This window comes from Nansenia antarctica (assembly GCF_963989245.1).
Source record: "Nansenia antarctica genome assembly, chromosome: 15".
In the NCBI taxonomy this organism is placed as follows: Eukaryota; Metazoa; Chordata; class Actinopteri; order Argentiniformes; family Microstomatidae; genus Nansenia; species Nansenia antarctica.
The window spans coordinates 5,789,333-5,816,061 of record NC_137685.1 but is presented as its reverse complement, the minus strand read 5'-3'; the positions used below and the strand labels follow the sequence as shown (position 1 = coordinate 5,816,061).

The 26,729-nt window shown below is 45.0% G+C and overlaps 2 protein-coding genes across 2 annotated transcripts; one reads left to right on the top strand and one right to left on the bottom strand.

Annotated features, from left to right (window-relative positions):
* Window positions 1-1,064: 1,064 nt before the first annotated feature.
* Window positions 1,065-6,122, top strand: zhx3a (zinc fingers and homeoboxes 3a). The gene is made up of 2 exons (XM_080545895.1): window positions 1,065-3,913; window positions 4,610-6,122. Exons 1-2 carry the CDS (start codon window positions 1,149-1,151, stop codon window positions 4,641-4,643), a joined length of 2,799 nt encoding a protein of 932 aa, XP_080402021.1. The 5' UTR covers window positions 1,065-1,148; the 3' UTR covers window positions 4,644-6,122.
* Window positions 6,123-7,866: 1,744 nt separating this feature from the next.
* On the bottom strand, window positions 7,867-26,370 carry top1a (DNA topoisomerase Ia). The gene is made up of 21 exons (XM_080546184.1): window positions 26,293-26,370; window positions 25,748-25,772; window positions 23,297-23,393; window positions 22,903-23,023; window positions 22,474-22,526; window positions 22,295-22,387; window positions 21,664-21,751; window positions 21,453-21,544; window positions 19,615-19,730; window positions 19,173-19,294; window positions 18,592-18,714; window positions 18,270-18,457; window positions 17,679-17,823; window positions 15,131-15,274; window positions 14,390-14,575; window positions 13,235-13,303; window positions 12,882-12,996; window positions 11,054-11,181; window positions 10,833-10,927; window positions 9,934-10,083; window positions 7,867-9,266 (listed from the first exon to the last, which is right to left on the bottom strand). The coding sequence occupies exons 1-21, from the start codon at window positions 26,323-26,325 to the stop codon at window positions 9,164-9,166; spliced, it is 2,286 nt and encodes a 761-aa protein (XP_080402310.1). The 5' UTR covers window positions 26,326-26,370; the 3' UTR covers window positions 7,867-9,163.
* Window positions 26,371-26,729: the final 359 nt, after the last annotated feature.

Here is a 26,729-nt window from a genome sequence, read left to right as displayed (position 1 = left end):
ACTATATTGTGCGAGAGTGTGTATGTGCGTGCGTGGGTGTGTTGGGTGTGGGGAGAGGGTTCATTGAGGGGGCAGAGTGTTAAGAGAAGCAGAGCCATGTCTTCACTCATATTTTATTTTGTTTTGTTCAGAAATGCAAGTAACATATGGTAGGGTGCCCAGAGTAAGAATCATCATTATGAGATACTTAGCTACATAACTGTAAAAACCAAATAAGCACAGAACATTGACCAGAGTTGACCTTTGTCATGAAAAGACCTCAAACTGCCTAAAGTGGTTTGGTGTGTGCGCGTGCATGCGTGCGTGCGTGCGTGTGTGCGTGTGTGTGTGTGTGTGTGTGTGCCTGAGAGAGAGAGAGAGAGAGAGAGAGAGAGAGAGAGAGAGAGAGAGAGAGAGAGAGAGAGAGAGAGTGTAGAACTTAGTATAAACAACCAGAGAAAGTTCTGAATGGATGAGTGTCTTCGTGTCAGCATACAATATGTATGAAGTGTGGTCGGGGCCCTTTACTGAAGTCTGTTGTCCATCGATAACTTGACATTAGACAAATGTTGCATGTGTCAACATCACTGTTGAAAGCACATTTAAAGATAAACTGGAGTCACCAGATTGCTAGCAAAAGTAGTTTACACCACAATGTAAAGGGATGGCACAATATTGCCTCTGTCAAATGTGAAAAACAGTGGCTCTCATCCAAGCTTGGCAGCACAGTTTGGCCTTAATGTGAGGCACATGATCAGGGTGCTCATTAAACTCTTGCTGATGGGGAGAGTTACAGGACCCATGTGGATTGATGCATCCATTCATACAGCCATATTAGTTGACTCATAGTATCTATAAAACTTGCAAGTTTTTTTTTTTTTTATGAAGTCTTGTGACTCAGCTTAGCATGTGTGTTTAGACTTATCAGGAACAATTTACCTAATCACGTCTTTTTTTATTATTCTCTCTTTCATAGGTTCCCAGTGAGCGGCTGAAAAAACAAGCTGTGCATGTGTGAGGTGTCCAAAAAGCCGAGGACAAACATGAAACAACATTGTGATGTCACTGCGACTGGTCCATGACACTAAACCTCGATCGGCCCACTCCACCAACCCTCTGTCATCATACTGGACAACCATCCAATCAGCAACCTACACACAAGCTAAACAATGGCCAGCAAGAGGAAGTCTACAGTGCCCTGCATGATCCCATCTAAAACCAAACACATGCGTGAGGAGATCATACTGGGCTGCCTACCTGAGCTATTACCCACAATCCCAGAGGACAGTATCCTCAGCATCTCCGGAGAAGAGGGAGGCCATTCCTCCCATGACTCCTCCAGACCTGACGGGGGCGACCGCTGGCAGAGAGGAGGGGGCACGTTCAGCTGCCCACCCTGCCGATTCGAGGCCAGAGATCTGAACTTCTTCTTGGACCATCTGCACAACTGCCACGTAGACTTCAGGGCCCAGGCCAGCTTCTACTGCCTGAATTGCGGGGTGTCGGTGGTTAGGTTTGAGGCCCTCGCCCTGCATAACGCTAAAGCCCACCCTGGACTGCTGGGGGGTTCCGTCAACGCCTCTCTCCATGTTAGGAAGAGGGACGGCCTGACCACGGTGGAGCAGAGCCTGTTCACTGCCAACGGGGAGGATTTCAGCGATTTATCATCCGGCATCTCACTCACCAAAACTCCCATCGTGAAGATGATGAAGACCAAGGGAGAGCACAAGAAGATAGTGGTCTCTCACACCGTGGAGGTGCGGAGGATAGACACCGTGGGGAAGGAGATGGAGAGGACAACAGACCCCACCATGAATTTGATGAATGTGCCTGAGCTACAGAACGGGGGGAATGGTGGGAATGGTGCCCCCACCATGTTGAGGAAACCTGTCACTCACGTCGTGACGACTGTGTCCAATCAAGCCTTTCACCACCAGCACACTCCCTCCCTCTATTCCTCTTCCTCCTCCGATTCTAACAAAGACCTACCGAAGGTGATGATCCCTCTCAGCAGCATCCCCACCTACGACGCCGCCATGGACACCAGCAGCTTTCTAAAGACTTCCTTTGGCAAGTTTCCCTACCCGACCAAAGCTGAGCTCTGCTACCTAACTGTGGTCTCCGACTTCCCGGAGGAGCAGATCAAACTGTGGTTCACAGCCCACAGGCTCAAACAGGGAATCAGCTGGTCCCCCGAGGAGATAGAAGAAGCCAGGAGGAAGATGTTCAACACCGTCTTCCAGGCAACAGCACCCCAAAAACAACAGCCCCCCAAACCACGGCACACCAATCACATCGTGACCCATCACACAATCACTGCCCAACCGACCCCGATGGGTCTCCACTGCCATACTTCTAAAGTGCTCCACGGCGGTTTAATCAGTAGGCAGACCGGGGTCATAGCCTCTCAAACTAGCATAGGGTCACCTAGCCAACAGGTCACCAGTAGGGTCACCTACGCTGTCCCGGCCATCACTACGAAATATCCACCAATGGTAGTCAGAACAACACAGGTACTGACCAGGAATACCGTAGTACCCACCCTTGAGTCTGATAAGAGTGTCGGTCTTGGGTTGGACATGGCCGGAAGCAACAGTTGTGTCATTAGCACCAGAAGCAGCAGCAGCGCCAGTAGTTGCAGTAGTAGCAGTAGCATTAGTAGTTCCTCCTCCATTAGTAGTAACGGCGGCGAGAACGGCACTAAGAAATCCACGAACAACAATAGTTTAAGCCACAGCGTCGTCAGTTGCTCCACCAACGTTAGCAATAATGACGAATGCGGCGTTGCTAACAGTGAGAAACCATACAGCAAAAGTAACAGCATGCCGTCTGTCTTGGAAACTTTCTGCAGCAGCAACAACAAAAGTAAAGTGATCGTGAATACCACCAGCAAATCTAATGTTATCTGTAACAGTCATAGCAACAGCAGCATCAGTAACCAGGATCAGTATCCGTCAGCACAGATTGATGATGACAGTAACAACAACTATAGCCACAAATCCAACAATGGCAGTGTTATCAGTGACTACCCCAGCATTAGCAATAACAATTGCATCAACGACCTGAATCATGCCAGCATAGCCCAAAACGAAAACACCAGCACCACTGTCATTACCAAAAGCAGCAGCAGCAGCAGCATATCTATCGTAGAGGAGAAGAAATGCATCAAGGAGTTTCCCTTGAAAGGTATGTCAGTGCTGCAACAGCTAATCAAGGAGGAAGACCCAGTTGAGGACAACAGGACCTGTCCTGAACTCAAAGTCGACCCCACCAAGATTAACCCGAGGAGGCTGAAGGTGAACGAGCCGAAAGCAAAACCCGGATCCGAGGCCGTACCTCCAGAGCTCACGCCTGAGATTCAAGAAATACCCACTTCCCACCTATCCTTCTCGGCCCCCTGGGGCAAGAAGACCCCCCAGCAGGTGCACCTTCTCAGGCAGGCTTTCTCAAGCACCCACTGGCCCAGCAGCCAGCAGTACGAGGAGCTGAGCGTCATAACCTGCCTGCCCAAGCCGGAGGTGGTGCGCTGGTTTAGCGACAGCCGCTACATCCACAAGAACGGCCAGCTGAAATGGCTGGAGGGCTACCAGCATTTACCAGAAGAGGGAGAGGAGGGGGGGAAGGGCTTCACAGACCCCGGCGCCGAGACACTGAGGGACCTCCAAAGGAAACTGGCGGAGCAAGACGTGGTGAACAAGCAGCTCGACGAGGTTCCTGGTCGGCTGACCGCGTGGCAGCAGGGTGTCTGGAGGGACACGTACACGCCGCTGCTGGGTCTAACGGGGACAGAGGAGACCGGGGAGAGAGGGCAAGCCGTGGAGGCGGTGAAGACGGGATATCTTCAAGATCACTGGGCAGAGAGCGAGGATGAGCACCAACAGCCTGTTAGCAGCCAGGCCTTTGTGGAGCAGCAGACCGAGAGCAGTCAGGCCAGGTGAGTCACACTGAATTCTTTATCAGGTTGTCTAATGAGAGATACTAATGAAAGATACTAATGAAAGATACCTAATGAAAGATACCTAAAAGCTTCTTCATGGAATGTTCTCTAATTTGATAGAGAACAATTAGATACGCTTGAACCTAAAATAAAGATGAAACATTAGTTATAGTGTTTGTAGTTGTTACTGTGAGATTAGGCAGGGGAGGGAGGGAGGGAGTGTGGGCACTGAGTGGCTTATTCAGACAATCAAACGTCTGTGTTTTAAGAAGCTATTTTTAGACGAGTTTGAGTCGTCTGGGGCTGGGCCATTGAATTATAGATTGAGAGAGCATGCTAAAATATGTTAATAAATCATGACAATTGTCTTTTATGAGATGGCTTTTACAGAGGTTAGTCGCCGATTTCCTGGTATCTGTTAACAATGTTAACTCTTGAAACGTTCACTCACGGAGGATTGGATTTAAACCACAACAGGATTGTATTAATGTGTGTGTGTGTGTGTGTGTGTGTGTGTGTGTGTGTGTGTGTGTGTGTGTGTGTGTGTGTGTGTGTGTGTGTGTGTGTGTGTGTGTGTGTGTCTGTGTGTCTGCGTGTGTGTGCGCGTGTGCTCGTGTTCGTGTGTGCGTGCGTGTGTGTGTGTGCGTGCGCATGTGTGTGTGTACGTGTGCGTGTGCGTGCGCATGTTTTCAGGGACCGCCTGAGGATAGAGCTGCTTGAAGTGTGACGGAGCGACCTATTCTTACTGGGGGAAACGGACGGTTTGGCTGGCCGGCTTTACAGAAGGCCAAGGTCTGGTGTGTTCATTATGACAGCAGATGTGATTGTAGCTGGACCGTTGGATTCTGACTGTAACTGTGAATACCCCCCTCACCCCCATCCCCCCCTCCTCCTCTTCCTTCTGCCATCTCTTCCTGCCATCCTCGAAAGAAAGAACTTCTCGCCTCTGTGATGTTAAAAAGACTTTCTTCATGCTTCTGTGTGGTCGTGTGGGGAGGAAGGGACACGTTGTGGTAAGCTGTATGAGATAGAGAGAGAGAGATAAATGACGCACACTGACTGGACAACCGACTTGAATGAGGGAAGGAGTTTGGGAGAGGGGACATACTGTTAGGGAAAGGGAGATGTATATGATTGAAACTGCACTATAGAGGAAGGTTTTTATTGACTGGACGAAAAAAAAAAAAAAAGTGTCAAGAAGATGTTATTGTTGGCTTTTGTGATATTTTTTACTTTTTTAGCAACCAGTACTTCAGCACTGCCTTGAATTTTACTTTTCTCCGTTATTTCTTTTTTCAACTCTCTACTCTTTTTCTTCTTATAGTCACTGTGTAAGTCCAGAAGCAATTGAGACTAGTTTTTATTTAGCTTTGTATAAATGTTGGTGATTTACCTAAAAAAAGTTCAGCTACACGCAAGAGACAATACATACAATGCACTAATATAGACAGCAATGCTAAAAATTTACCGTACACTGCCCCCAGAGTAAAGATTATTGACACGCTCTTGTCAAGATCAATACACTACACTGCCCTGGATGGATCTGCAAACTCAACAAAGAGAAGCCTATCACGCTAACGTTGCCTTATTCAGCTCTCTGTACACGTGTTGATACTGTATGGCCTGTGTCCATCACCTAGCTTTCCAGCTATGTGCTGCTGAGATCAAAAAAGGGGCCTGTGCTGGGTACTGCTGGTCTATATGTGAAAAAAAGAAAAGAAATCTGCTGCTTCTGTACACTTGGAAAAGCTTAACATTCAGCTGTAATAATATCAAATATATTTACTGCTAATGTTGTAAAAGGCAAAAATGTCAATTTAATCAAATGCCCTTGGACACTGACAGAGGGAGATCTTGTGCTAGCTAGACAGCCAAAACGAGGAGATATTTTACTCCTCTGAATTTTCATGTGTTCATATTAAACGTTTAAACATAGTCACTACATGAATCCTAAAGCTGCATCTTTGTCAAGCTGCTAAATAGCAAAGAAACGGTGCTATACCATCCAAAGTGAAATTGGAGGTTATCTCCTACCAGCAGTGTATGCACTTGTGTCGAATGTTACCATTTTATTGTTGGTTTGAAAAATAAAGATGAAAAAGGAATCTGGACTTACGGTGTTATGATCACCTTGACTTTTATGAAATAGTTTTGATCATAAAGCACTGTTGTATCATCCTTTCTACACTTCTGAATCTTTACAGAATAAACCGAATACTCACTGATGTTTCCTTGGTTTTATTGCCACTTCATTGCATTGTGAATACAGAATACATAGTCATATAATGATAGCATTGAAGTTGATTTAACATATTTCTTATCTGTGCATGTATTCATCAACATCAGTCATTGTCAAAGTAAAAACCAAACACTCGTGTCCAGGTTGTCTTTTTACACACATTTATAGTGTCATCTACTGGAGGTCTGCTGTTGACACACCTCTCTCTTTATTGAAAGTAAAATCAATTGATTACAACAATTTGGCACTGGCTGCTATGACAGTCGAGATTATTTTTTTCCAATCAGAATTCTTTCTCTGTACTATGACACAGCATATCTTCAAGTTATGATCAAAAGTCATTATGTATTTGTTCACATATGCATAATAAAAACAGTAACCTTAATTGTGAGCGTAAACTCTTTCTACATGTGTTTATTTGATAGATTGTCAGACACCAAAGGATCCCGATTATGAGTAAAAGGTTCAGGAAATCTTTATTTGATCATGACAGAACACAGACCCAACCTCTACAGATGCTCGCCTGAGAAGGGCACAGGACGGAGGATAAACAGAACAGCCTCAGGATGCACAAGGTCATAATTAGTCCAGTCAACCACACAGTTGCAGTTCATGCCGAATGTAACCCAGCTGGGAAGTATTCCCTCAAGCGGAAATGGATAGTCTTTGAGGTCTCTTGTGTAAAAGGTTATGTTATGAAAAGCACAGTGAATGAAAAAGACTGCCAAGCAATTCAAGTATTTATTTCGTGACATTTTTCCATGATTAAACACTGGCTTAAAATGCTGCTCCCTTTATTCTGGTACATCCTCTCACTTGCATGTGTTGACTGTTAAGAAGACTCTTACAAAGCTGAAATGATACAAAAGATAAGGAAAGTGCATGTCTTTGGGTTGTATAAAAGAGATCCAATGTGTTCAAGAAGATGTCAACATGAGACCTGGTCCTGGGCCAAGCCATGGCTGATCCCTCCTATAGCTGTTGGTCCAAAACCAACAGGCTGTTGGGCTTCCCGGGGCCTGTTCTGAGGACAGATGAAGACCTTGTTATTGCACTGGGCTCTGGGAACACAGGAAGCATTTGGAAACACTACCGTTGTTCACCTCAATGAGAATGCACGACTGAACGGAACCATCAGCAGGTTAAAAGCCTCCGAAAGTATTCATACAGTGATGGCTGAATTTGAATTTTGCATCTGTATTTCAGCAATTAATAAAATGTAATTTTGTATTAAAGCAGATAGGTTTGACTGTTTTACCACTGTCCAAATATGTATATGTACATGTGGGAATACAGTACATGTGGGAAAACTAGGGTCAGGGTTAGCTGCTAGGGTGACTTGGTACATGCTGGCATGTTTAACCTTAAGCCTAACCCTACCCCTAGTTTTCCCACATGTACCATAACATATACAGTCACTGTACAGTAACCAGTCCTTGCTAGCAGAGGTAAAAGCTGATGCAAACATTTTCTAACATCACATAGTACAAGACAACGAAATACAGTTTAGCATCTAACCAGGGGGGGTTCCATCAACTTCGGTAAAGGAAAACCCAGGCTGAGAGACTCGTAAAAAAATCCAGGCCAAGTCTTGCAAGCAACGTTGACGGAATACACCCAAAAAGTGATAAACATGATATAAAACATGACAATGATAGGCGACATGGTGAAAGACCTCAGACAATAACACAAAACATCCATATTGTGGAGTTGTAGGGTTTTTATTCATTTTCAACCTACAAGGAGCATAAAACCTAAAACAAAAACATGATTGGAGGCTATGACAGAAGAGGTTGTAAAACAGGAAATGAAAGTTGGAGTTTACCACGAGTAACGCCAACTTTCTTTCGAGACAAGTGGAACAGAGTGGAATAAAATTCATGGGTAATTCACATTAAAACTCCTGTTATGGTTCTTCGTCCTCTATCTTTACACAATTAAAAAATAACTGCCTAAATTGTAACAGATTGGTAATTTTTGTTTTTGGCAAAGTTTATCCCTCACATACCCTTCTGGAAGAAAACATTTTCCATTAAACTAAAATACATTAAAATAGCATTTTTTTCTTTCAAGTAACAGATAAGGGAATTTTTTTTCCTCTTGGAAAACAATGATTAGATATAATTAAGTTAAAACCAGATGATAATAGAGCAATGCAATAAAGATCTCAATAAGATCAGAGGATGCTGGCAATGCAAGGGAAGAAAATTAAATGATTGGTTCACATTTACATTGAAAAGATAGTCCCTGATAGAAACTGTAAAACAAAAAAAGATATTCACATTCTGCTTGCGTAGGTAAATAGACATGGTTGATGCTTTTCCCCCCCTTGCGCCTCCGAGCATCCTCTCATGTTACACGATTCGACAGTCCAGTTTAAAACATCACACTTACCCATACACAGCTTTCATGGTCTTTTTCCAAAAGCTAGAGCTCACATTTAATTTCCTCAAAAAAGGCGCGTGTGTGTACTTAAGGAATTCATTTCATTTAACTTTTCTTTTTTTTCTTCTATTAAAATATAGAATTCATTAATAATATATGGTAGGGCTAAAAATACAGACCGAGTGACCAAATGATAAAATGACGCAAAGCATTTGTTTGTGGTTGTGGTTGAATACAGTAGCTAGAGGACCACAGAGTTCAAAGTTCAGACATCCCCAGATCTTGTGGCTGAAGAGGAAGAGCCAAAAGGTAAAAAAAAAAAAACGTCATCCACTGGTTGGTCATCCATTAGGACTACTGCTCGACCCTCAGGTGTGGGTATAGTTCAGGCCTCGCTTCTGACCTCAGGTCAGATCCTCAAAGACTAATCCAACCCCTCCCACCTCCTGCCAGCTCACCTGTAATGGCCTGAGAATCCTGTCTCCTACCCACTGCCACCATGCTCACAATCATTTTCCTATTTCCTTGTCAGGCTGGCCATCAGGTGTATTCAGTTAAGCTAAAAACAAAGTATCCAATAAAATGAAAATAAAAATAATCATGATTAAAACCGCAAACTGGATTTAAAATTCATAGTCTTCCTCTGCCATGTCGATAGCCCAGGCAAACTTCTCACGCTGAGTTTTGTTGTAGATCTTCTCGATGGGGATCACCCACTTCTTACACCTAGGAGACAAGGGCACAGGAGAAGGACATGAGAATGGAGCCATCACCTCCTGGGCTTATGTACGTGACCTTTAGAAGAAGGTGATGGAAGAAGGTTTTTCCTTCCATCAATGGCCCCCCGGGCCTGAGCTGGATTACTCTTCCTGCTACGACTGGTGGATTGATGATTCACTTGCTTAGTCAAATGTATTGATTGTAAGTCGCTTTGGAATAAGGCGTCTGCTAAATGCCAAAAATGTTAAATGTAATGTACGTAACAATCAACACAGAAACTCACTCTACACACTCTACTGACTCTACTCACTCTACTGACTCTACTCACTCTACTCACTCTACTCACTCTACACACTCTACACACTCTACACACTCTACACACTCTACACACTCTACACACTCTACACACTCTACACACTCTACACACTCTACACACTCTACACACTCTACACACTCTACACACTCTACACACTCCACACACTCCAGTCGCATTTCATTTCCTAGAAGAGCCAGAGAAAGTGTGCTACAGAAGAGGAGCAGAGGAGGAGCCATGAGAGGTGTAACCATGCCCTCACCAGGCCACAGAGACACTGTGTGTGTGAGGAGAGAGAGAGAGAGACTGGCAAAGAGAGACAGACAGACAGACAGACAGACTGAGAGGACATGCCCTCACCAGGCCACAGAGATTCGGGGGTCCAGGTAGTTGAGCTTGGAAGTGCCCAGGGCGATCTGCTTGTTCTCCTCCCGGTCCGTAGCCTGCACCTCCAGCTTCATCAGCTGATCCTCTAACCTCTCCAGAGTCTTCTTCTTGACCTCCACAGTTCTGGAGGGAGAGAAAGAGAACATCAGCTCTCTCTATTCGGTTGTTAAGTCTTTTTTTTCTTTCTTTTTTTTCTGAGTGGGGCAGTCCCACTCATATTTTTCATTTTTATTGACAGTTAAAGTGAAGATTTAGACAGGAAGGATGGGTGAGAGAGAGGAGGGATGACATGCAGGATATGTCCCCGGCCGGAATCGAACCGGGGACCCTGCGGTTACATGGTGAGCGCTTAACCCGCTACACCACCTAAGCGCCCCTATTCGGTTGTTAAGTCTGACGTCACGTGTGACGTTTAGCAATTTCCGGGTCCAAATAAGAAACAAATTCCCCGCACCAGAGTACTAAAGTGGTAGAATGACAGTTCAATCGTTTTTTTTGATTCAGATCTATTCATACAAGGGACACAGCACTTTCACGTTTTTCCCATATTTGTCAGCGTCTTTGAGCCTCGGAAAAGCGCTATACAAATATAATGAATTATTATTATTACTGAGGGATTTCGAAAGAGAGAAAAAGTGGGTTTATTCGGTTAAGTTATTTTTTTCTGAGTGGGGCAGTCCCACTCATATTTTTCATTTTATTGGACAGAGTTAGTGAAGGTGGACAGGAAAGTAAAGAGAAGAGGGCATGTCAGCAGGGCACGGGCCACATATGACCCCATGCCGACATGGGAGTACGTGTGCACTGTAGACCACAGTGCTAGACCCCTGGACCACCCCAGGCCACAAGCCCCATCTTCTCTCAACACGTACTTTTTGGACCTCTCGTCTCTCCGTACTTTGGCGTCCGCCTTGGAGCTCTTCAGCTCCCTCCTGGCTTCAGACAGCAGAATCTTCTTTGCATCGATCTGGTGGAACATGAGAACGTTTAAAAAACGGATGACCGAGGAGAGGTTTGAGAACCACTGCCCTAGAGAGGTTTGAGAACCACTGCCCTAGACTCTTCCGACATGACCAGCTCTGAAGACACTCACTTTAACCTGGAGGTTCTGCATGGACTTCTCAAAGGTCTTGGGCGGGGCCCTCTGATGGTTACACAGGATGGCCACGGCTCTGTTGGCCCTGTTGTACGACAGGATCTTGGCGGTAATGTTCTCGTCCGCTAGAGAGGATTAGACAGAGGCATCATAAGCTTGACACCAAACGACAGGCAGAAGAGTACAGAGCAGTGTTAATTAGCAGGCTTTTTAGTCACTTAGTCTTTGGTGTTTAGATTGAAGATGCACACCAGTTCTAGTCACACCAAGTCACCTCCATTTTTCTTAGTTCCAGTCCAGTTCCAGTTAACTGAAAACATTCCAGTGCAGTTTCAGTCCACAAAAACCCCAAAACATTTTAGTCTAGCCGTAGTCAGCGACGAAAACTCGACTAAAATGTTTTGGAGTTTGTCAGTTCTCATCAACTGGAACTGGACACTGGTACAGAGAGGTTCTGATTTGTGTAGAACCAGTCTACTATATAACCAAGGAATGACCCTCTACATTTACATGACATAAGTGTCACCTATTTGTCAGCGCATGCTGCTGACCTGATAATGATCTACCAGCAACATAGACTACAGTTTCAATGTCTACATCTGTAAATATGTATATATAATATTTTTTTAAATCAACACTTGCGCTATCTGTTTCAAAGCAGAAACCCCATGTAGGCTATAATTATATGATGTTAATAAGTTAAAACAACATCAGGTGACAGGCAGTATTTTTCCAGTGATTTCTCCCTCTCTCTCTGTGTGTGTGTGTGTGTGTTCGGTAGTCTCTTGCCATGGCAACATTGTGTCGCGTGAAATAACACGCCGGTGTCACGATTGCGAAATATTAAAACCAATAACATTCCCGTGGAAATGCTCATGCTCTGAATGATTCATCTACTACCGATACTCTTTCTCTCTCTCTCACACACCCGTTCTCTGTGTCTCCCTGTCTGTGTCTCCCTGTCTGTGTGTGCACGACTGCGTTCTGTATAGAACCATTTCACTTTTTGAATCGCTCATTAAGGATGGATGACAGCAGAGATTGAACCCAGAAGAATTCATAATGAAGTGAAACTAAACATATTATTGATGGCCACTATCAAACTCAATGCACAACGATGGGGCTGGTAGTGGCAGCTCCGTATTAAAGAACGCTAGTCATTTCTCCCCCCCCGGTGATATCTTAATTAAGTTAATGAAAGTGGTGGAGACGGAGAAGGTGAAAGAGGAGGAAACAGGGACGGCGGGCATGAGAAGGAGACGGAGAGGTAGAGGAGCACAACTAACAAAACTGCAGGCTGTACATCAAATCAGTTAGAAGGAGAAGAGATTTTAATGAACCCCAAAACTTGACTTTCAAAGATGAGGTACTCGTTTCTATGGATCATCATCTTGGTGCTGCGTTCTTCTAGCATCAACATCTAACGATCATCTTCCTCTACCCTCCCATCTCTCTCTGTGTGTGTGTGTGTGTGTGTGTGTGTGTGTGTGTGTGTGTGTGTGTGACTGTTGGGCTTCGTCTCACTTTTCTACTTGTTCATTAAGGATGGATGACAGCCGAAACTGAACCCAGAACAATTTATAACGAAGCGAAATGAAACATTATATTATTGATGGCCGTTATCAAAAGGCAAACTCAATGTACAAAGATAGGGCTGTCTGCAGCAGCTCTGCAGTTGAGCCGTAAAACAAACAGGCATGCGGTGAGGACGACGCTATAAAAAGTCAGGCAAAAGTTCCGCCACACACACACACACACACGCCGCTGAGGTAACGTTCCCCGGTGTCATTTAGGCGCAATCGGGACAGAACCGTTGGTGACTTACGGCTGGTGAGCTCCTTCAGCTGCTGCTGCAGGGTGATGGAGGCGTTGTAGGTACGGAACACTTTGGCCGTGAGTCCGTCCATCAACTCCTGAAGATGCTTGTTCAGAATGGAGGTCTGGAGAGATGAGAGGATGGAGAGAATGGCATCGTAAGAAAAAAATGGGACTGATGGGAAGAGGGGGCAGAGTTAAGTCGACATCAGATTCTCACACTGGGGATGTCATGGTACTTTTTCACATCATGAGGGTGGAGCAACATGACTAAAACACTAATTCACAGTAGGTCAGTCCTGGGGTAAAGAGGGGTTTCACACAGGACCTCATTCCACATTTACAAGCGACGTTCCTGCTTACGTTGAGACGGTCGAAGAGGTCATCCTCTGGCTGCTTGTTCTCCATGAACAGCTGGAGGTTCTTAAAAACCTATAAAAGGCAGGGAAGTATTTAGTAGCAATTCTTTATTTTATATATATATATATATATATGTGTTATGGTACATGTGGGAATACGGTAGGGATGGACGGTTTTTCGGTTAAACCGAAAACCGGGGTTTCTAAAAATAGAAACGGTTTTTTATCAAAACCGTCTGAAACCGTTTTTTTTTTTTTTTTCTTTTTTTAAAGAATAAAATAGAATAAGAATAAAACTGGAACATGTCACATGTTTGTCGTGTGTGAAAATAACAATGATACAGTCTGAATCTGCCGTGCAATGAGTGAGAGGTTTGGTCAGTTGTGAAGAATAACTGAGGATTAATATCTAATTGGGATTATATTTAAGGGTAACGAATCACTCTATGGGAAAGATAGTTGCCTTCAGTTATTGGTAGATAGGAAAGTTTTTTTACAATTACTCGCTTACATTTAATAAGATCATTTTCGCTGCTCTCTGTAAAGCGCACCACACTTTTGTGAGAAATGCGCTATAGAAATAAAATGTGATTTGATTTGATATCAATCAATCAATCAAACTTTATTTATGTTCTATAGCACAAATCATGCATTGAATGTAACTCCAAGTGCAGTATTTACTAAACCACAATATAATAAAACAAGAGCTATACGGATCAAGAGTGTTTGTGCACAGCGCCACTGTGTGTGAAGGCGCTACTGAAAGTGATGACAGAACGCATGTCTCAGAAGATACGCGGTCACTTAGTGACGCAAAGGTATTTTTCGGTTAACCGGAAAACCCCGGTTTTACTCTCTGACGGTTTTTCGGTTTCAATAATTGGAAACCGTCCATCCCTAGAATACGGTATGTGGGAAAACTAGGGTTAGGTGCTAGGGTGCTAGGGTTAGACATGCCAGCATGTACCAAGTCGACGTAGCACCTAGCCCCAACCCTAGTTTTCCCCACATGTACCGTATTCCCACATGTATCGTAACACAAGTGTAATCAATTATAAATAACAGGGGTCAAGAATTCCCATGAGTTCTCCAGAAAACACCACCACATTTTACTGATGGCCAATTCCAAACCAAATCTAAAAATCCCAGAACCACTCACCCTCTTCTCCACGGGGACTTTGTTGTAGTAGCGAATGGAGTCTTTACCCAGGAAGTCAAACTCCACCACAAACTCCTGGCCGTCTTTCTCGGGGTACAGGTTGATGTGTTCCACCCGGAGAGAGCAGCAGCCCACCGTGTCCGCAGTCTCCCCTTCCTCCTTCTCGTTACCCGCTCTCAGAGCCAGCTGGGACGCAGCAGGACAGGAAACATGTCGTGACGTTAGAATTATACGGTTCTATCTCCATTTTTGTCAAAATTGAGTTTTTTTTTTTTTTTGCATAATCTGATCCATTAGGTGTTTATTAATGCCTGTGTGGTGTTATTTTTAATATGTTGACATTTTTGAGTTAGTACTTCATAAAATACTAAGGTTCCATCTCACACATTTAGTAGCTTTAACTTTCTCTAACTTCTCTAACTTTCTGTCCTGCTGTAAACCGTGCTCCACTGTCCCAAACCAAATTCCTAACATGTTTACATGTCATGGCAATAAAGTCTTCTGATTCTGATTCTGATTCTGACATACATACAAACATAATGGAATGTAAAGACGTTGACGCGCAATATCTCTGAACTACCCTAAACGGAGATAGAACCTTATCATTCTAAGCTCACGTTGTTACAACTGAACTGAACCATCTCAGATCGCACCATGTCTTCTCTGTGTGTGTGTGTGTGTGTGTGTGTGTGTGTGTGTGTGTGTGTGTGTGTGTGTGCGCGCGCAGAGCAGGTGTCTTACCTTATCAATGAAGTACAACGCCACTGCTCTCTGCCTGATCCTCATCTCTTTGGATTTCCAGTCCTCACGGTACTGGTTCCTCAGCCGTTCCACACATTTCTTCAGCCTCCGGGCCGTCTCATATTTCTGCCAGTCTTTTTCCCCCTGTGGACCAACCGACAAACTGCCATTAGAACACTCAGGGGGTGGGAGACAATGGCTGTTGAAGTGGCATGCAAACTAGCAGCGAATGGAGAAAGCGGCTGATTGGCTCAACCACTCCCTTCTCATTTAAACGGTAGCCATGTACTTCACAAAACGGGTTTACTCGGACATACTCATCCACAGGCAATAAATAAAAAGAGTCGCCCTACTTTGAACGTGAAATAATGTCCAAAAATCAAAGTCAAAAGTTCGATACAGACGCAGCCAAGATGTATAGACGTGCAACGATCTTCTCTCTCCTGTTCTACCAGATCACCCGCTGGTCTCAAGCCAATAAAACATACATTATACCACTTCCATCTCTCTATATAAACAAGCACTGAAGATTCTGGACAGAAAAATCACAATACAAATCACTAAGATTTTCCCCAAATACAATCGGTAATCTCTAACTTTATTTCTCTCAGATGTCTGTCTAGTTTCTAATAACAAAAACGTTGCACCCCGCACCCAAACTGCCCCAGTAAGCTCTGAACAAAGCAGCCGTCACCCAGAGCTCATTCCTAACAGAAACAACACAGTCAGAATCCCCCTCAGGTATCAGGAACATGACTCTACATCCTCCTCCATGAAGGTCATAGCATGGATCAAGACGCATCCTGCCTGTACACTGACTAGTCTCAATGTGTTGATGTGTACTGTATTATTTGTTGTATTTATATTTCGTCTATCTGTTCTATTACTGTATGAGTGCTGTGCATGCAGCCATGTTTAGGCTATGTATTTAGTAATGTTCAGTTAGGGATGCAAATTAGCTGTGTTTAGCCAACTCTTGTGGAAAACTTTTCCCATAGACTTTAATTCCAAACAACAAAAGCCGAGCTGACCTGTGGAACATCTGTCCGACAAAGCGTGGAACATAGCTTTTATATAGTTTCATAATCATGTATGAAGTGTGGCCATTCCGTATGAAAATGGTCCAAAACCCTCAGACGTGCACCACTAATATGTCTCTACCCGCCATCTTCTTTTGGCTCCACCCCTTCAGTCTAGTTTGCCCTCCTCCTTTCTATGTCATTCCGGGGTATAATTATATTGGTAGCGTGGCCATTTTGTTTACCCAAAAAATTATATACTTACCATACATGCATATCATATTTTCTAGCAAAACAATGACTCTCAATGTGAACCCCTCTTAACACAACTTCTCTTAGTCTAGACTCTAGACCCTTCTCATTCCTGCACTGACTTGAATTGACTGAATTTTATACATAATTTACTTAATGGCTTCCATCTTGGTTTCTTCACCTGTTGTCAATATACAATGGAAATTCACCAGGTAAACATTAGGGGTTGGGCGGTATCAATTTCTTCCCACCTTTACACCGTTCTCAAATGTGACCCGGGTAGGTGGTATTACCATACGAACATAAAGTCAGAGTGGACTGGCATAAGGAAGTTGTCTTTGCGCCATATATTAAATCTACATTGAAAAACTGCGTTATTTATGTGGTGCTATACCGTATGACATTGCGCCTAAACAATCTTTTAAATGAAACATCCCGATAGTTGGAGTACAACACGATAGCTTGAGGTGGTGGCCAAAACAGTTGAGGCAATTCGGGGCAGCTGCAATGTTAGCAGCATTGTCAATCGTCACGGCCGAGAGTTTATTCTCATCTAATGGAGTGCTGCGCAGAGTGCATCAATGTTGTCCACCGTGTGGTTTTCTGGAAAAAGCTAGGCTTGTTCACTGTAGTTTCCAGTCAGGCGTGATAAAGTGGACAGTTAACAGCATGTGGTCGTCAGTTAACATCAGACTAGACATTTCCGTTGTCAGTCAATAGCTGTCTGCACCCGACAGCAGCACTTGATCCAGATCTACCATCTGTGCAGCTATGAGTGTGGATGAGTTCCCATTAGTGTTTCCCATCCCTGGCGGTCATCGTTTTCATCGAAATCCTGCAAATAACCTCGTCCAAATCTGCAGGCTCTCCTTTACCGTCGGGTCAGAACCCAAAATGCTGCCATATAGCAGCGGTGGCATTTTTAGGGACCACGCCATTAGCGGCACTCTTTTCCCCCCCCTCCTTCTCTAATGTTAGGTGGATGGGGTCATGTGCAACACGCTTTAAATATTGTAGTTCTCTATTACACAGAGGTTGTAGTTCTCTGTTACACAGAGGTTGTGTGACAGATGACTGTATTGAAAAGCACACCGTGGGCATTTGTCGTTACACCGCCCAACCCTAGTAAACATATTTCTGAAATGTATACGGTCCCTTTATATAAACTACTTCCAAAGAAGAGAGGCCGTAATCGTAACAGCTAACAAGACTGTCAGAGCGCTCCATGGCTCTGTGGGGCCCTGTTGGTATAAGCCACCCCGTAACGATGAGCATACCTTGATCCTGGAGCTGGGGTTCAGCATGATGTACTTGATGGATCCCTGGATGTTCTCGGTCCACGACACCAACCAGGTCACCTTGTTGTCATGACGCACTTCCTTCCATTTGGTTCCTGGGGGAGGCTTGGGGTGCTTGGAATCCCTGGGGGGGGGGGGGGTGACAAACAAGGGACAGGGTGGATGAGAACAATATCTCAGTCGATAGAATGGGTTTTTACCTGTACAGATAGATTTTCGGAACAACGCTATACCGTTGCCTTGGCCTCAATCTAAATGGTAAATGGACTGCACTTATATAGCGCCTTTATCCAAAGCGCATATTACAACGGCCTCTCATTCACCCATTCACACACACATTCACACACCAATGGCAGCAAGCTACCATGCAAGGCGCCGGCCCGCTCATTGGGAGCAATTTCGGGGTTCAGTGTCTTGCCCAAGGACACTTCGACATGTGGCCAGCCGGGGCTCGAACCGCCGATCTGCCAACCTCGCGATCATTAGACGGCGGCTCTACCTCCTGCGCCACAGCCGCCCCAATCTAGCACTGACTGAGCGAGACCCCGACAGCCATGCCTTCCCACTCACTTGCTGCAGTTAATGATGACGTCCTCCGGCCGGATACGGCGCTTCAGCATGCCCATTTTGGGGTGGTCTCCTCTGCCCCGGAACAGACCGGGGGGCTCGATACGGAAGTTAGCGATGCGCTCCTTGTGGTTGTCCATGATGCAGAAACCATACTCCTGGAGGGTACGCTCATTCTCCCCTTTGATTTTCTGCAAGAGAGGTTTTGTTTTCGATTATTCTTGCTGCTATTTTGTGCGTGTGTGTGTGTGTGTGTGGGGTGGGCTTTCCATTAGTGAGGGGGATGCGTGTGTGGCAGAAACAAACCGAAGTGATGGAAGCTTACCAGTTTTTCATCTTTTGTCATGGCCTTTCTGGCCTCAGACTGAGCCTTGAAGTAGTCACCCAACTCGTTGAAGTTACACTTTTTTAGGTCAGTGATCTTTGACCGTTCTTCAGAGGTCATTTCCTGTGGAGGAGACGTGTTATGGATGATGTAGAAACTCAACAACATACAACAGTTAGTTCCGACCAAGTAATTTGATTGGACAAGAGGCATTCCATGAGTGCTGATATACAGTATAACAGCACTGGGACTTTTAACTATATGTATCACTCCACCGCACAGATGTTCTACTAAATGACCGTTAATTAGACTACATGTTTGTGTTCAGGTAACTAGGCAACAGTCTATTTGAAGTTCAGTTGCGGAACATTTTTTTTGTTTATTTTTATGATTAAATATGATTGTCTTCGGTACTCGGGCTGCGGCCTCGTAGCTACGACCCAATCACAGCCGTGCTGATATTCAGTATAACAGCACTCCCTCTCGTGTGGTATTGCTTTAGTATAAACTCAAACTCAGCCATATATATCTATTTCAGAAACACCAAGACAACTGAACACTACCCATCCAGGAAACCGTACCTTTTTCCAGTCCTTGAAGAAGTTTTTCCGGAAGGCATCCTTGGTAGTGTACTCGTGGTCAAGCATTTTGGCAAAGAAGGTGGCCACCTCCTCTGCTCCTGGGCTGAGCTTTGTGTGCTTTCCTAGAAAGAGATTCCAACAAAGATTGATAACAACCCACCATTTCTTTTTTTCCTGAGTGGGGCAGTCCCACTCATATTTTTCCTTTTTTAATGACAGACACAGTAGAGATTATGACAGGAAGGATGGTTGAGAGAGAGAGAGAAGGGATGACATGCAGGATATGTCCGCGGCTGGAATCGAACCGGGATCCCCGCGGTACATGGTCAGCGCTTAATTCACTACGGCACCTAAGCGCCCCAACCCCCACCATGTCTATTGAGCATCAAACTCCTGACCAGTCGTCAATAAACACAACTCGCAGTGCCGGAGTTAAACTCACCGTCATAGAAAAATTTTACATTGCTGGGAAGAGGATCGTAATGTACAGCCAACACCGGGCCTTTGTGTTCCAGAAACCTCCATTTGGAGCCGTCTGTGGAGCGCTCCTCTTCCCACCTGTAGTCCAAAAAGGGACCGAGAACACGGGGTGAGGATGAGCAGGAGATGGTTGGCACACATAAGAGAACCATTTTGTCCACTAGTGACACAGTAGATCCACATTTTAAGCATTACCATATTGGAAACTCGAGCAAAATAGAATCAGAATCGCTTTTATTACATCTTACTGTACAAGTACACCAGAGTCAAATGATTTGGCTTTGGTTCCTCAACACTGACATGCAGCATTCAGGTACATGGCAAAAAGACAACAATAATAAGAAGCAACGCAAGTTAGCAAAAAAGTAATCCCACAACGACTCTCCACCAAGGCCACCAAGGACAAGGCCAAGCTGCAGCGGGTGATACGCTCGGCGGAGAGGGTGATTGGCTGCCCTTTGCCCCCCCTTGAGGGTCTATCTACCCTCCCTCCACCCCCACCCAGAGAGCTTTGGACTGTCTGGATATGAACACTTGAACACTTGATCTCTGCACTTTATATTTATATTAATTATGACTCTTGCACTTTGATGTTGGTTTGCACTGTCTTGTCCTGTCTTGCACCTGTCCTGCTGTAAACCGTGCTCCATTGTTCCAAACCAAATTCCTAACATGTTTACATGTCATGGCAATAAAAGTCTTCTGATTCTGATTCTTTAGCCCCTAGTCAATGTTTCAGTTTTGCTTTGTTTGTTTTCTGTTTTGTCTGTCTGATCATTTCCCTTAGAATTGTAAAGCGTCCTTGGGTTTTTTGAAAGGCGCTATAGAAATTAAAGTTATTATTATTGACGACTAGGAAATAAAGTGGCCTTTTGGTAAAAGTGGTAGATCTTCTCGGCTGTCGCACTTTGCAGCGCTGTGTGGTTTTGGGCAGTGCAGTTCCCGTACCAGGCAGTGATGCATCCCGTCAGGATGCTCTCTGTTGTGCCTCTGAAGAAGGCCTCTAGGATCTTAGGCCCTAAGCCGAACTTTTTCAACCGCCTGAGACAGAAGAGGCAACAACGTTGTGCTTTTTTCACCACCTGGTTGGTGTGTTCCTCCCAGATGAGGCCGTTGGTGAGGTGAACCCCCAGGAAGTTGATGTTGTTAACTCTCTCCACAGCAGACCCGTTGATGGTGATGGGGGGGGTCTTGTGCCTGCCTCTTCTTCCTGAAGTTCCCTACCAGCTCCTTGGTCTTGTCGGCGATGAGCGCGAGGTTATTGACCTGGCAATACCGAGCCAGGCGGTCGACCTCACTTCTGTAGGCCGTCTCGTCAATGTCGATGATCGGGCCGATCGCTGTTGTGTCGTCGTCGGTGAACTTGATTACCGTGTCGGAGCTGTGAGTGGCCACGCAGTTGTGGGTGTACAGGGAGTAGAGTAGGCTTAGTACACAGCCTTGGGGGGGGCTCCAGTGCTGATGGTCAGAGGGGCGGACGTCTTAGAGCCCCATCTTCACCACTTGTTTACGGTCCGACAGGAAGTCCAGGATCCAGTAGCATAATGCTGGGGTTGAGGCCTAGGGCCCTGAGCTTGCTGTTGAGTCTGGAGGGGAAGACTACAAACAGCAGTTCCTCCTGTCAAGGTGGGTGAGGGCAGAGTGGAGTGCAGTGGCAATAGCATCATCTTGTCGGTCTGTTTTCTTTGTAGGCAAACTGGTGAGGGTCTAGATAACCACCGGGGGCTGGAAATGCCTTGAAGATAAATACAGGTCCGCTCAGTACACAATGTTAAGCTGGAGGGGCAATGTGAAACTCACCATTTCCACTTCTCCTCTGGCTCTTTCTTGGCTTTCTTTTTCCCGTCAGCGACGGCCCCCTTCTTGTTTCTTGTTGGCTTTTTGGACTTGTCCTGAAACAAAAAAGAGGTAAAAAGACCATGTGAGCCTTCCATCTCTCCCAGGTATGCAGAATGAATTAGAGAACACGAGGACACTCACCTCCTCGTCTAGAGAACACGAGGACACTCACCTCCTCGTCTTGTTTCCTCTTCTTGTCTCTAGCCTTCTTGTCAGTCGCGTCGTTTTCAACCTTAATTTTTTTGGGCTTGAATTCAGAACTGAAAAGAGAAACAACAGTCACTGTTAAGGTACCTAATGCCAGTGGTTGTTTGAACAGTAATTCTACCGACCGACATGGCTTAAAAGGTGCTTACAGGTGGGGAAGTGGCAGCTGCGACGGTCTGAGACTGAACGGGAGTACGATCGCAAAAAGCAAGCGGTTTCGCAAGCAGTGCGGTTAGCGGTGCACGCTGGCTCTCTGTACCAAAATGCTAACATTTTCGGGAAGTCTTGAGCGGGTGCGCCGCAAATGGTTTACCGATGAGCAGAGTTCATCTGGTCATTAAATCAACATTCGAGCTGACTACTGCCGCTTGACCGGCGGGGGGTAAAGTTGCTGCTACCGCGCCCCATGCGTAAGCACCTTTGGCAGCTAGTGATTTCTTGCAGAGCAATCGGTTCAAACATCTGGTCTAAACTTGGAGGGGCTGGTGTAATATTGTGTGCATCCATATCGTATCATGGGGCCTGCAACTGAAGCGGCACGGTGGGGGTGAGATAGGAAGGACGAAGGGGACGTGTGTTGTTCCAGATTTACTCACTCGTCATCGTCTCGCTCTCTCTTCAGGGACTTCTCGTTTTTGGGAGAGTGGTAGAAGTCGTCGTTGTCAGGCTCAGACTTAATGCGGGCAGGGCTGGTATGATATAGAATAATTCCGATTAGTTTCACATTAGAATAATGTTCCCAAAAAACCTTTTCATCCACAGCTCGTACACCTACCTGGCAAAGCCGTTCTCCTTTTCCTTCTTCGGCTTGCCATCAAGGGACTTCGTCTGGAAGGGAAAAAGATGTTGAGGACATACGGTACTTTGAAATATTACAAAATACCAATTCAACAGGCAAACCTTCAGGGACTCATCTAAACCTCAACACTATCAACGGCCCTTTTTCAATTATTAGAGAAACTGTCCTCTTCCCGATTCGGCGAATTGCGATTTGGCCATTTCAATAGGTACAGCCCATGCCATTCTTACAAACGTGTTTCCTCTCACCCGTGTGTCCTTGTTCACTCCTCAAACCCTCTCATCATTTCAACGTAACGTTATGAGTAGGACGCAAGTGGAGGACAGAGGGGAGGACGCGAGGAGTCGAGTTTCAAACCATTGAGACAGGGCCAAAGCGTCCGTCGATGTGAAAGTAAGGGCTCACCTTCTCCTCCTTCCTCTTGTCCTTGTGCTTGTCCTTGTGTCTGTCTGCGCTGCCGATGCCGTCTTTCTGCTTCATCTTCTCCTTGTCTCTGTGTTTCTTTTCAGAGAAGTCCTTATGGTCGCTGGAATATCAAAGACGCATAATAATAATAATATTCAAACTGCATAATATCAAAAGGAGAAAACTACTAGTCATTTTGAAGAAACACTACCAGAGCAATTTAGGAGTCTCCTCTCCTGTCATTCAGACACGGGCACACACATGTTGAAGAGCTCAGAGCCAACTGGGTGGGTGGCGATTACTACCGTGACCAGTTTCTTCCACCAGTGTTTACTCAGGACAGTCCTGTTGCCCATCCGTGTCAAAATAAACCTGCCGTCAACAAGGGTCATACCTGTTGCCGTACTTTGATTTCTCGCGCTCCTTGTCCTTCTTGTGGTCCTTGTGTTTGTGTTCTTTATCCTTGTACTTGTCTTTATGCTTGTGAGAATCTGGAAACAGAGGAAAGTTGAACACGCGTTTTACATATGTCACAACCATCACTTGAGAGAAGAAGAGGTGCATATTGGGTTGCCTGGGTTCTCTACACCCAGGAAGTGAAGAGACCTAACAATAGACTACATCCACCTAACCAGGAACAATGAGTCAACGATATGCATCTTGTGTCTGCACTCAACAACAAGTTCAGACAAGAAGAAGAAAATGAGTTGGAAAAAAGTATTCCCCTGGGGTGCAATGTGAGAAATGGGATGGGTCAGACAAACTCAATTCAAAACCAGCCTAGGAAGAGTTTCTGAATGACAGACTTCGTTCGGCAGCATAGTTGCGCCTTTTGGCTCAGGAAGTGCACGGACAGAACACTCAACACCTGGGTGAGAATCGGAATACTGCTGAGTGTGCGCGCACGCACGTCCATCCACCTCAACAGTTGAACAGGACCGTATTATAGGCCATTTCCAGTCGACCTGAGGGTCCATGGTTCACAGCAGATGAGGAAATCACTCATCACCGATCCATAATTCACCAACTAGGGTAAGACTTGGGCTCGGCTTCAGGCGTACTGGGGGAAGTGTTGAAATGGCACAAATTGGTTCTGCCAACAAACTGGGGGAGTGGATATAACTTTCCTGGTACGACAGCACCTCCCAGTGTCCATCCATAGGCCATTACATTTTACAGGCAAACCAAGTGAAACACGACAGCATGTAAAAGAGGCCTTCCACTTTGACATAGCTAAACCAAACACCTAGGAGCCAAAATCAAAAGCCATGACAATAGCTAAATGAAATCTTTCCCCCTTGTTAACTCACACAACACAAGCACTTCACACAATCAAGAGATGAAAGAAGACTCAACTCATTAGATTAAATGACTTTCAGAGTGCCAGCCAGGCATGTTTTCAGACGTGTGAGGCTTAAGAACATGACTAGAGACTCAGACACAAGCCTCCATCCTCAACAGCAAGATACTTACTCAGACACCAATAGACATTTCTCAATGTCGAGTGCACCTTGTTCATAATCTCACATTAATACGGGTATGGAAGAACATGTCACCTCAACAATTACGTATATGTTGAGAGAAACCTAAGACCATGATTCAAAACATTAGCCTAGTTGGACAATTTGTATTGTACTTTCTTCTGACATATTCCAGCCATTCTAAGAGGTAGACCTTTGCTTGGAGTAATGATTGTATAAACTAGGTAATAGGATGTGGGTAGCTAGTACTGTAGGTAGCTACATCATTACATGGAGATCTACAATCTAACATATCAAGGCAAATTAGTTTCTGGCTGTCCTCACTTCAGGGGTCCCATGTTGTTACTACGGCAGACAAAACAAGGGGGTCATCCTCGATGACAGGGTAAAGGCTCAATCATTGGGTCTCCACTTGACCACCAATGAGTCATTGGCAATGACCATGTCATTGTATTACACATTCTACTACCGATTCAAAAGCATTATTGTTGTTGTGATACCAGGATCCAAACAATACTGATATACAATACTTAGTGGGAAAGGTCTTGGAGCAGCAACATGTTTGTGATGAATCGCTGACCAAAACCTTCAAAAGTATACTATGGAACTATCACTGCAATTGACAATGAATCCCCACTCTATATTAAATGAACAGCTCGGAGAAATGGGACAGTTGAAACAAACTTTAAAATGTTTGGTATTGACAAACTAGCTTAGTATCTATTCTACATTCCTGGAAATGTCACCACCTGAAAGCTGGAAAATGCAACATTAACTTTCAAATTGAAGAATCATAATGAATGATAATTGTGGACAAAGATGGACCACAACATCAATTTTAAAACAAAATGTTTATTGAATGAACCCCATCTCTGATTATTTAACTTTTAACACCCTTGGGGGAATGATCATGTCTCATGCAAACTGTCCCTCCGTGTTTCGCCTCCATATCACATCTACAGTCAGACCCGCTAGAGACACAGAGAGAGAAAAAAGAAAATGGCGCAGAGACTAAGTCCTCAACCCCCAAACCCTTACTTTCAGAGCCGTAATGTGACATTAAAACCCGCTCAACAACAAAATCACAACCCACAACCCAATAAAACACCTCCGGATCTTTACGAATATTACCTCAGGGTGAGATAGTAAATTGCCCAAAAGCTATTTAAGAGCCACCCTTTTGAACAATAGGCGGCTTGTGAGCGAAGCGGAGGACTTAGTCTCTGGACGCCATTTCTGTCTCTTTTAGCTTCAACTCCTATCCCGGCTAGCGAACGTAGCCACATGCTAAGTAGCTAACTAGTGCAGACACGTCAGAAACCTAAAGCTAAACCTATCACACACTGTTGACACGTTACACTTACCATTGACCCGAGAGCTGGAGTCCATCTGTGAAATGTCACAAAACAAAGATTGGTCAGATTTCCTGATCATTTCATGATCAATTGGCTTGGCTTAGCTGGATAACTTTGAACTTGCTTGCTGGCTGGCTTGCTAGCATAGCGAGTTAGCATAGCTTAGCATAGCGGGCTAGCTTGGCAGCCCTGGTTGATGGCTGTGCTAGTGACTGGGTTTGATAAAATGGCTTTCCAACACAAATTGGCTAGCTCACACAAAGTTTATACCCATGTGAATTATACCCACTTTGGGAAAACATATGTACATCTAAATCACGCTACGACATGAAAAGTATCACGTACAAAAGTTAAAACTGTCACATTTGTTGCGAATAAATTCACTGTCGACTTTGCTTAGATAAGAGAGACAACTAGCCAAGTTACCAACCTGGCTAGCGTTATGTGGGTACTACTACTAGCAGAGGCACATTAAAACAGCCAAGCCCAGAGAGTTTTAATGTCCTACAAAGATAACCCAACGCAATGACATGGCAGAATGTTCTCAACATTACCTGGCCATCGTTGTGGGAATGATCCCCACTCATTTCGTATAATCTGATCTGACCAAACACAAACGTGAGAGAGGAACGCCGGCGAGGAAGATTCGGGCAGAATGAAGAAAGAAACAGTTGTGTAACAGACTAAGTCCGAATTATAGACGAGTGCGCATGCGCACGGTTTTTTAAACGGGTGGGAAAAACGCGTTGGCCAATTCCAAGCCCCTCCCAAAACGTGCTCCTGGTATTATCACATCCTGACCTGGGCCCCACGTTATTATCACTGTATGGGCCCCACGTTATTATCACTGTATGGGTCCCACGTTATTATCACTGTATGGGTCCCACGTTATTATCACTGTATGGGTCCCACGTTATTATCACTGTATGGAACACACGTTATTATCACATCCTGACCTGGGCCCCACGTTATTATCACTGTATGGGCCCCC